The following is an 11,695-nucleotide window of genomic DNA, read 5'->3' on the forward strand; positions in this document are numbered from 1 at the left end:
AAATCACACGCCCACTTGCTTGATCACTAAACCATATCCTAAGTGAGAATTTAGGCCATTTTTGATCGATATAGCCGAAATTCAAACCTATGAATTATTTTCCCGCTAGTCGCCACTCCTGAGCCTTTCATTAGCCCTTCCATAAACCACAATTCCTTTTACCCTGTTACAAAAAACAAAACAAAAAAAAAAAAAGAATAAATCAACCTACCCAATTTAGAATAAGTCCGAGAATAGAATGAGTGAAGAAAGAAGAAGAGAAAACCCATTGTAAACAAAAAAAATTGTTAGTTGCTTCAAAAATAAAGAAAAGAAGTTTCCATCCAAAGAAAAGAAAAATAGAAATAAAATAAAAACTCGAAAAAAAAAAAGAGAATAAAGGGAGTCAAAAGCCAAAGAAAAGAAAAAGAAAAATACGGCTAAGGATGGAAAACAAAGTATAGAAGCAAAAGAAAATAACAAAGTTTTTTCTCTAAGTTACATAATAATGCTCATTGTCCTTTTGAATATCCATTTCCTTCATTCTTAAACCATCTCCTAATCCCCGTAACACCTAATAAAAAGACCTCTAGCTCAATTAGGAATAGGTTAGTGTGATAGTAATTGTGTTTGATCGACCCCGCTTCCTTGTTGTCATTGAGATTGTAAGGTAAAGTGTGCCCACTTTTAATGGAGTAGCTTAAACTTGAGTGCAAAAATCGAGAGTGTTGTTTCTTGACTATTATTGTGAGAACCTATTTAAGGACGCCTATTCCGAAGTTCTCGAAACAAACCTGCTAAACATTTGATAGTACTACCTATTGTATATATGTTTATTGTAGATGATTGATTATTATGCATATATTAACTTAGGGTTTTGACTGGTTATTCTTATGTAATTGCTAGAGAGATGTATAGATAGTTGAGCATGAATAAGGAAACAATAGTTTTATTTTCTTAGTCGCCAGTATAGATGAAGCTTGTGAGTACCTTCACTGAAAAACTCTCACGAGGCTATAACTTCGTCCACTAGGGAATTCCTAGTGGTTGAAGGCCTTGTTGCATATGGTCAATGCAATCGCGACTCAAAACTTCAGTTAGAACTCCATTTTTGGTCACTTATTCTAATTTCTCATATTTGCTTGAGGACAAGCAAAATGCCGCTTTGGGGGGTTTTGATAAGAGCCCAAAACCGTAGTTTTAACCCCTTAATAATCATACTGTTAGACCAATTATGTGAATAATAAGTAAGAGTTAACACCGACATTACGCGTTTTATGCATTTCAGGCTTCAAAGTCCATTATGTGCATCAAATGTGCCACTTTAGCGAGATAAAGGAGCAAAAGTTCTTCCTCAATGCCATATCTTTGGACTCAGACCCCGGATTGAGGCCTACCTTATGTCAAAACGACCGGCTCGGAAAAGAGCTTTGCAATGGTCCAAGCCTTGACCCAATCAGAGGAGCAGAAGTGGACGAAAAGTCTGTGGAAGTCAACTGCAGCTGAAGAGGCCTTTTTGATCGAAGAATTGGGTTTTGGGCGTTCTTCTCTCACATGGCTCCAAGCCCATGCACGATTTTTGGATCTGGATGTATAAAAACAAAAGCTTGACTCTTTGTTAATGGCAGTTAGGTTAGGAAGCTAATGTTAATGGTAGATAGTTAGACCTAGATTAGAATTAGATTAAGTAGCCATTAAACCTTAGTTCTAGATCTAGTTTTCATTAGATTAATTAAGTTTAATTTCATTTCAATTCTTGTTTTAGATTAAACTCTCAAATTATTGTTCTTGATTGATTAGATAATAAAATAGTTGTTCTTTTGTCAATTTCGATTTCTAGATCTAATTTCCATTATTGTTTGTTATCATTTCATAGTTATTAATTAGATTTCGATTATTGTTTAGTGAAATTTCATAAAGTTAGAATCTTTATATTATGTTTAGTTTAGATTTAATGGGAATTGTTAGTTTGATGAATCAAGGCTAAATCCTCCATTAGAGGGGTTGATGAAGCCTTGATGAAAACTTAGTGGTTAGTATAGAATTGGTTGTAGAATCTATTCCACTTCTAGAAAGTCGTGTTTCTACCCATGAGAATGGGTGGACGACTTCACATGCTAGTTAGTACTGGTAGAAATGCCATGAACACTAGGGATTAGAACTCAATTTCTCTTAGAAGAACGAGAATCGAGATACAAGAATCTATACTAGGTTATTAAGTTGGATTCGAGGTGGATTCAATTCCCCTCTAATCCTTTATCTAGATTCAAAACAAGCATATTTCCATAAGTATTCGTAGTTAAATTCAACGTAGACTCATTTTAGTTTCATCGTGAGTATAACACCCTTCAGTAAAGCTCTCATAGACTTAAGAGCTTACTAGTTAGACTTAGAAAACAATCCATGCTAGGGAACTAGGAGTGGAACGAACTTCAGACTCTATATCTCAATTGGTTGAGAGTAGAAATCATTCTTTGATAAACAAGATAGCATCAAGTAAAAAGTTTAGTTTACTTACGTTTGGATTCATCGTTCATTACGTAGGTAGACTATCCATTTTACAGTTATCACAGACCTTGATGTGGATTTTCAAATCCCACCAAATGTCTTCAATTTGTTACCCGTTTACCATGCATGGTTTGGAACATGAGAAACCATATAATCTTCTTTGACGGATCTAGACAGTCCTAAATACTTTCCATCACCCTAATGTTTCCAACAAACAAGTCTTGCTACGGTTATTTTCTTTCACCTTAGCTAATAAAGCCTCGGTTTGGCTAGCAGGTGAACCACCTCATTCTTATGACACATGGGTAAAACTAGTGCAATCATTCATGATAAAATTCTACACTCAGAAGCAAACTAAAGAGATGTTTCAGAAGATTCAATTCTTTTGCCAGCATCCTCAGGAATCTTTTACGGAAGCCTGGGAAAGATTCAATTATCTTCTTCTTGAATGTCCCCATCACTAACTCGACACTGGTGTCCTTGTTCGTTCTTTCTTTAATGGTATTTCTGATCATCAACAAGAAACACTCGATATCATGAACAGTGGTAATTTCTTGGATAAAGGCGCTAATGAAGCATTCAAATTCCTTGAAAAACAAGCATCGCGAAGTACCTCTTGGGGAAACATGAATTCTTCCTATTCCTCTCACATCACTCCTCAAAAAGCCACATATATGTTTGAAGTCAAACCTGATCCAGAATTAAAAACTCTGATTGCATCCCTGACCAAGAAAGTAGATGCTCTTTCCGTGCAGATGACTGATAAAAAATCGTAACAAGTCATGAACGTCAACAATCCCCCATGTTACTTTTGTCAAAGCTTTGACCATGCTGAACTATCTTGCCCATTGCTCTATGAATCTAATCCTTATAAACCGGAAGAAGTTTGTGCCTTCAACATTCCTAACGCACCATGGTGACAACATCCAAATTTTTCTTGGCGTAACAACCAACAACAGCAAGGACCTCCAGGTTTTGCCAATCAACCCGTTAGGCCACCTCCAAACTTCAATTCATATCAACAAGGATATAATAAGCAATTCTAGCAAGGACAAGCCCAGTTCCCGAGTAATTCTACTTCCAATTTCAACCGTGGTCTTGTTCCCGTCAATCAAAATTTCTCACATCAACAATCCATCAACAACTACCGTGATCTCATTCTTACAGCATCACATGTGCAATCTCCAGTTTATAAACTCAGTGACAATTTTCTGACTTACATGAGTTAACAATCTCAAATCCTGACATCAATTCAACAATCGCTTCAGATGTTAACCCAAGGCAAAACTCAGAAAGGAGTATTTCTTAGCCAAGTGGTCCCAAACCCTAAACCCACAAACATAGCTTTCGTAGCTAGAAATACTCCAGGTACTAGTAATCCAAATTAGAGTGAGGTGAACGTAGTCACCACTCTTCATTATGGCAGAACTGTTGACAATCAAATTCGTATGCCAAAAGTTCAACCTTTTGAAGCTGAGACAGAACATGTACCTACATCTGCCGAGGAGCTAACAACTGAAGCGACAGACCTTACTAAGTCCCAATCCGAGAAAAAGGACAAAGAGCAAGTTGATCCATTTGAAAAATACATACCAAAAGCACCGTTTCTAGCACGATTGGCCAAGAACAAACCTGATGAAAATTTTGATGAAATTCGAGAAACCTTTAAGAATTTAACAATAAATCTTCTATTTATCGATGCTCTCAAACATTTGCCATGACATGCTAAGTTTCTTAAAGATATGTGCACTACCAAAAGACGAACGCATGTTCCTCACAGAACAATTTCCATCTATCACCGAATTCAACGGAATAATAAAGTATAAGGACCCTGGCCGACTTACCGTTCCATGCACTTTGCGAGATAAGTACACCGCTACTGCACTCTTAGACCTAGGAGCAAGTGTTAATTTACTTCCCTACTATTTGTTTAAACAGTTAGGTCTTCATGAGCTAAAGCCCACAAACATGACATTGCAGTTAGCTGATCGATCTATCAAGCATCCCAAAGGAATTGTTGAAAACATCATTGTCAAGGTCCAAGACTTTTACTATCCTATTGATTTTGTCATTCTTGACACCAAAGTTGCCTGTGACTCGATTCCTATTATTTTAGGGCGTCCCTTCCTTACCACTGCAAACACCCTCATCAACTGTTATGATGGTTCTATGACAATGTCCTTCGGCAATCTCTCTGTCGAGGTCAATGTTTTTAAGTTGATGCAACAAATCCCAGATGCTGACGTTAATGCTGAGATCAACATGGTTGAAGGTATAGCACACGAGTATTTCATCAGCACATTTCCAGATGTGACGTTCACCAATTTCTTTCTTTTGGTGAATCTGATTTTGGTGTTGACTCTTACATTTAAGAGGTTAACACATTACTGGAGTCAATACCACTTTTTGAACCTACTGCTGCGATATCTAGTGATATTGAAGACTCTCAGTACGTCTTTTCAGTTGATGACGACATCCCTTATGAATCCTTGATTCCCACTCCTCCTCCTCCAGATTTAAAACCACTTCCTTCCGATCTGAAATACGTCTATCTCGACATAGATGGCAGTCACCCAATCATTATTTCATCCCAGTTGACTGCAGATGAAGAAGTGTGTTTACTTCAAGTCATTACAGAACACCGTTCCGCCATAGGATGGTCTTTAGTTGACATCAAGGGCATTGACCCTAGTGTGTGCACTCATCGCATACATCTCGAGAAAGGAGCCAAGACATCATGTGAACCTCAACATCGTCTAAACCTTACCATGAAAGAAGTGGTGCGGGAAGAAGTTTTATGTTTGCTTGATGCTGGTATCATTTACCCTATATCTGACAGGATTTGGGTAAGTCATGTCCACATTGTTCCAAAAAAATTAGGCATTACAGTTTTGCGTGATGAAAATAATGAATGTATCTCAACTCACATGCCCGTCAAATGGAGAATTTGCATCGATTACCACAAACTTAATGCTGTGACTCGTAAAGATCACTTCCCTCTTCCATTTGTTGACCATATATTAGAACGATTAGCCAGACATGCTTACTATTGTTTCCTTAATGGATATTCAGGCTACTTTCAAATTATCATCGATCTAGCAGACCAAGAGAAAACCACTTTCACTTGCCCCTTCGGAACTTTTGCACATAAAAGTATGCCATTCGGTCTTTGTAATGCACCTGGAACCTCCCAGTGTTGTATGCTTCATATTTTCAGTGACATGGTTGAACGTTTTATAAAAGTTTTCATAGACGATTTCTCTATCTATGGAAATTCTTTTGATAACTATCTTTCTCATCTTTCCAAAGTATTTAAGCATTGTCAGGAGAAGAATCTGGTTCTAAATTGAGAAAAATGTGACTTCTTGGTCCAAAAAGGAATAGTTTTAGGTCACATTGTGTCAAAAGCTGGTATAGAGGTAGATACGGCCAAGGTAGTAAAAATAGAATCTCTACCCATTCCACAGAATGTTTGTGATATTCGTGCCTTTTTAGGACACGTCGGGTTTTACAGGAGATTTATTTAGGATTTTTCAAAGATTGCTAAGCCTTTTACCAACTTACTACTTAAGGATGCCATATTTGATTTCAACTTTGATTGCAAGACGACCTTTGACATTCTAAAGGCCGCTTTGAGCTCAACACCAATCATTTAACCTCCTGACTGGTCGAAACCTTTTGAGCTTATGTACAATGCTAGCGACTATGCCGTTAGACAAGAAGATAAGCCCAATGTCATATACTATGCCAGCAAGACTCTGAATGATGCCCAAAGAAATTACACCACAACTGAAAAATAATTTTTGGCCGTAGTCTATGCCCTTGAAATTGTTTGCCCTTATCTTGTTGGTTCTACAACCATTATGTACACAGACTATGCAACCCTTAGGTACCTTCTCGCGAAGAAGGATGCTAAGCAGAGATTGATTCGTTGGATCCTTCTCCTGCAGGAATTTACATTAGAAATAAAAGATAAAAAAGGGTCAGACAATGTGGTAGCAGACCATCTTTCAAGGCTAGATGATAATAGCCAAATTTACGTAAACTAACTATTTATGCGTAAACACAAATAATCAATCACATAAATAAGTGCTTAAATCAATATTCCTACGCTTAGTTCATTATAAAATATAGAGAGTCAGGATTTGTTCCATTCTTAATCTATAAAGACTAAACGAACTCAATTAATCAAACACAAGGAAACAATGGTGAGAACAATGAGAGTTGTGTTGTGATTTATTTAAACTAAAACAAATTATAAATTTAACTAATTTAACTAAGCAATTAAAAGGTGAATTTAATGAATTGGAAGAACATAGAGGAAGGATTAATCCATCTATGTGAAGCTATGATTATTCTAACTAGTTTCTCATGTTTTAATCTTAACCTTTATTAATCTACACAAGGTAAAACAACAAAAGCCTCAATTTATTATTGATCCCTAACCAATCCTAGCAATCTCTGTAATAAGATATGATTATCATAAGATAAATTCTCCTCCACAAATCTCTTTGTGGAGTTTCCTTTCTCTAGTTCAACTTCTATAATCTCTATCTCTAGATAACTATAAAACTTAAACTTGAAGCACATAAGACAATAAGAAAACTAAAGAAGAACAATCATAACCCTCACATAGACTTCATAAAACTCCTCCAATGGAGTTTTTAGCCTATTTTCATTGGGTTCATTAACAATAAACAATAATAATAAGACATAATTAAATTAAACTAAACTTGGTTAAAATAATTTAAATTCGAATTTGAAGATTGAAATATAAACTAAGTATTTTATTATAAGATTCAAAACTTGTTCTAACAACTAATAGAATTGACAACTAACTAGATTAATCTATATAAACTAATTTAATGAATTAAAACTAACTGTTTGATCTAGACTAAGTAAAGCTAAGTAAAAACTAACTATTGGATTATTGACTAACTAAAAACTAAGTATCTTCAGAGCTAAGTCTTTCTCTCTTCAAATAGAGGAGACAAGATCCACAAATTTGTGCATGGGCTGAGGAGCCATGTTTTGGGCTGGAAAATTGAGCCCAAAACCTCATTACTTCAGTCCATAAAGAGGTTTTCAGCTAGAAATGACTTCAATAGCCTTTTCATCAACTTCTGCTCCTTTGATTAGGTCAAGCCTTAGACCATTAGAAAGCTCTTTCCGAGACGGTCGTTTTGATGTAAGGTAGGCTCAATTCCGAGGTCTGAGTCCAAAGATATGGCCTTCGGAAGTTTAGCTGACTTTTGTGCGCTATTTCTGCCCGCGTTGACTGTGACTTTTCAGCTTTGACCGGGCTTTAAAAAAGCTTTTTCTCCTTGAATCTTGGCCTTTAATCATAGAACTTCTTAGCAACCAACCTTTGCTTCTTTATCTCGCAAAAGGGATGCATTTCTGCACGTATTCGACTCTAATGCATGGAATACATGAGAACACGATAACAGTACTAACTCTTACTTATTAATCACATAATTGGTCTAAAAGTAATATTGTTAAAGGGTTAAAACTACAGTTTTAGACTCTTATCACTAGACCATGACTGCTGATAAAAGGATAAAATTGAATAGTCTACCTACGAAATGAACGATGAACTCAAAACGTAAGTAAACTAAAACTATCTTATGATGCTTATATTTATCAAAGTTTCTCTACTCTCAAGTCTATGAGATATAGTGGAGTAGGAAGTTCGTTCCACTCCTAGTGCTCTAGCATGGAATGTTTTCTAATCTAATTAGTCGGTTTTAAGTCAATGAGAGCTTTACGAAGGTGATATACTACGATACTTACTGAATTTGATTACTTGAATTTAACTACGAATGCTATGGAAATATGATTGTGCTTGAATCTAGATAAAGGATTAGAGGGGAATTGAATCCACCTAGAATCCAACTTAATAGCCTAACATAGATTCTTGTATCTCGATTCTTACGTTCTTACGGCAAGAAATTCAAGTTCTAATCCCTAGTGTTCATGGCATTTCTACCGAGTACTAACTAGCATGTGAGGTCGCCCACCCATTCTCATGGCTTATCCACGACCTTCTAGATTGGAATAGATTCTACAATGTTTCTACACTATACCACTAAGTTTTCATCAAGGCTTCATCAACCCCTCTAATGGAGGTTTTAGCCTTGAGTCATCAAACCATCATTTCCCATTTCATTATAACTACACATCATATTAAAATTCTAACTTAACTAAATTAACTAACAATGGTTCAATCTATTTAAACTACGGAATGATAATCAACAAGAATTAAAATCAGATCTATAAATTGAAATAACACAATTCGAAATTGAGAAAGCAACTATTTTATTTATCTAATCAATCAAGAACAATGATTCAAAGAATTAATCTAAAACAAGAATTGAAAATGGAACTAAAGCTTAATTCAATTAATGAAAACAGATCTAGAATTATCTATAATATTTTAGGTCTAACTAGCTACCATTAACAAAGAGCTAAACTTTTGTTTTTATACTTTCAGATCCAAAAATCGTGCATGGGCTTGGAGCCATGTTTTGGGCCAGAGAATCAGGCCCAAAACCCAATTCTTTCAGTCCAAAAAGGCATCTTCAGCTGCAGTTGTCTTCCACAGACTTTTCATCTACTTATGCTCCTCTGATTGGGTCAAGGCTTAGACCATTGGAAAGCTCTTTCCGAGCCGGTCGTTTTGACATAAGGTAGGCCCAATTCCGAGGTCTGAGTCCAAAGATACGGCTTTCGGAAGTTCTGCTGACTTGTGTGCTATTTTAGCCCGTGTCGACTTTTCAGCTTTTGACCGGGCTTTAGGAAGGCTTTATCTTCTTGAATCTTGGCCTTTAATCATGGAACTCCTTAGTAACCAACCTTTTCTCCTTTATCTCACTAAAGTGGCACATTTCTGCACATAATAGACTTTGAAGCCTGAAATGCATAAAAACACGTTATCAGTGTTAACTCTTAATTATTACTCACATAATTGGTCCAAAAGTATGATCATTAAAGGGTTAAAACTACAGTTTTGGGCTCTTATCAAACCACCCCAAACAGCATTTTGCTTGTCCTCAAGCAAAGATGAGAAATTAAAATAAGTGACCAAAAATGGAGTTCTATCTACTCGTTTTAGCAGAGTCGCGATTGCATTGACCCTATGCAATAAGGCCTTAAACCACTAGGAATTCCCTAGTGGGCCGAGTTATAGCCTCGTGAGAGTTTTCCAATGAAGGTACTCACAAACTTCATCTATACTAAATCGACCAAGAAATAAAACTATTGTTTCCTCATTCATGTCCCAACTATCTATACATCTCACTAGCAAATGAATAAGAATAACCAAGTAAAAACCTAAGCTAATATATGCATAATAATCAATCATCTATGATACAAATATATATACTATGAGTAATACTATGAAATGCCTAGCGGGTTCGTTTCTGAAAACTTCGGAATAAGCGTCCTTAAGTAGGTCCTCACATAAATGTCAAGACAAAACCACTCGATTTTTCCACTCAAGTTTTCATACTCCGAAAGTGCGATGGGCACACTTTTACCTTACAATCTCAATGACAACAGGGAAGCGGGGTCGATCAAACACATCTGCCACTTACTATCACACTAACCTATTCCTAATTGAGCTAGAGGTCTTTATTAGGGGTTCAAGGGATTAGGAGATGGTTTAAGAAGGAAGGAAATGGATATTCAAAAGGACAAGTCCGAGATAATAGAGTCTTCATATTATGTAACTTAGAAAAACCTTGTTATTTTCTTTTGCTTCTATACTTTGTTTCCATCCTTAGCCATATTGTTTTTCTTTTCTTTGGCTTTTTTTGACTCCCTTTTATTCTATTTTTTTGGAGTTTTATTTATTTCTATATATTTTTTTTTCTTTTCCTTGGATGGAAACTTATTTTCTGAAGCAACTAACTAATTTTTGTTTACCACGTGTTTTTCTCTTCTTCTTTCTTCACTCATTCTATTCTCGGACTTATTCTAAATTGGGTAGGTTGATTTTTTTTTTTTTTTTTTTTATTTTGTTTTGTTTTTGTAACAGGGTAAATGAATTATGGTTTATGGAAGGCTAAAGAAAGGCTCGAGGGGCTTACTAGCGGAAAATAATTCATAGGTTTGAATTTCTGGCTATATCGATCCAAAGAGGGCCTAAATTCTAAAAGCTTAGGATATGGCATAGTGATCAAGCAAGTGGGCGTGTGATATCTCTATCCGATTTTACTTCTTCCTTGTGTCATTTCTCAAATGTTTAGCTCATATAAGGCTTTTAGGCTATATTCTCACAGGATTTTGTAGAATAAGTACTCTAGCCTAGATTTCTAAACTTACTCGCTAACAATCATAGATACTCATGTAATATATTTATAGATAGATGCAAAGATTATTACCTATATATTAACCTAAGTTCTAGCAATTATTTTGATGCAAAAGCTACATTGAGACTTCTAGATTGTTAAGAGCATGGAGAAAACAATACCAATATTCCTAAGTGTATAGCATAACTTATTTATTTATATTTTTGATTTTTTTTTAAAAAAAAAATTAACTAGAAAACAAATGCATATTATACATATTTATATCCTAACAGATGCCTCAATTACACGTGTTTCTATGCCCCAAAACAAGAATCATGCTTTGTCCTCAAAGTATTGTAAATAAAGAGGGTAGGAAAAATACCATTGAAACGTGTGAAATTCAGGAACATCTGCAAAACAAAGTTAGAATGTACTACTATAGGAAATAAACTGACGCAACTCTATACGAGTTCCACCCATTTTGGGGTTAAAAAAATGAAATTGCTTGGGACATAAGCAAACACTAAAAAAACTAAGAACTTACCTTATCTCCCGCTTAAGCATCCTCCTCCTCATTAAAGATATGAGGTTCCTTCGCATCCTGCCAGTCCATTATAACTTGCCAAGCTTGCCGCCATTTATCATCTACTAATGCTAACCTGTTAAGTGTTATTATGTCTGATGGGATGTACCGGGCGACCAAATGAGGCTGCACCTACCATCCCAGCCAAGTCATTATTCGCAATGAGCGAACCACCCTATTGGTGGGTCTCATGACTTCAACCCTTTTCCAATCTGTGAATTGTGCACAGAATATAGGTAAACAACTACGATGATCGCGCTTACCAACACAGGCATAAGAAGATACTTACGCCTCATGGTTTGGGCTCTCTTAAGACTAGTGACCAAAACTCGGG

At 35.9% G+C, this 11,695-nt stretch overlaps 1 protein-coding gene across 1 annotated transcript; it reads left to right on the top strand.

Moving 5' to 3' along the window:
- Window positions 1-4,455: 4,455 nt before the first annotated feature.
- Window positions 4,456-5,837, top strand: LOC147481881 (uncharacterized). Its single transcript, XM_086579105.1, has 2 exons — window positions 4,456-4,759; window positions 4,861-5,837. Exons 1-2 carry the CDS (start codon window positions 4,456-4,458, stop codon window positions 5,835-5,837), a joined length of 1,281 nt encoding a protein of 426 aa, XP_086435231.1.
- Window positions 5,838-11,695: the final 5,858 nt, after the last annotated feature.

The sequence above is a fragment of the Coptis chinensis genome, chromosome 8 (assembly GCF_015680905.1).
Source record: "Coptis chinensis isolate HL-2020 chromosome 8, ASM1568090v1, whole genome shotgun sequence".
In the NCBI taxonomy this organism is placed as follows: domain Eukaryota; kingdom Viridiplantae; phylum Streptophyta; class Magnoliopsida; order Ranunculales; family Ranunculaceae; genus Coptis; species Coptis chinensis.

What these genes read in the sequence shown, in the direction of transcription:
- LOC147481881 (XM_086579105.1), top strand. Translation starts at nt 4,456, where the DNA reads ATGACATTGCAGTTAGCTGATCGATCTATCAAGCATCCCAAAGGAATT. An exon ending in TGAGATCAACATGGTTGAAG is followed by an intron (nt 4,760 to 4,860) that starts GTATAGCACACG and finishes CTTACATTTAAG; the next exon opens with AGGTTAACACATTACTGGAG.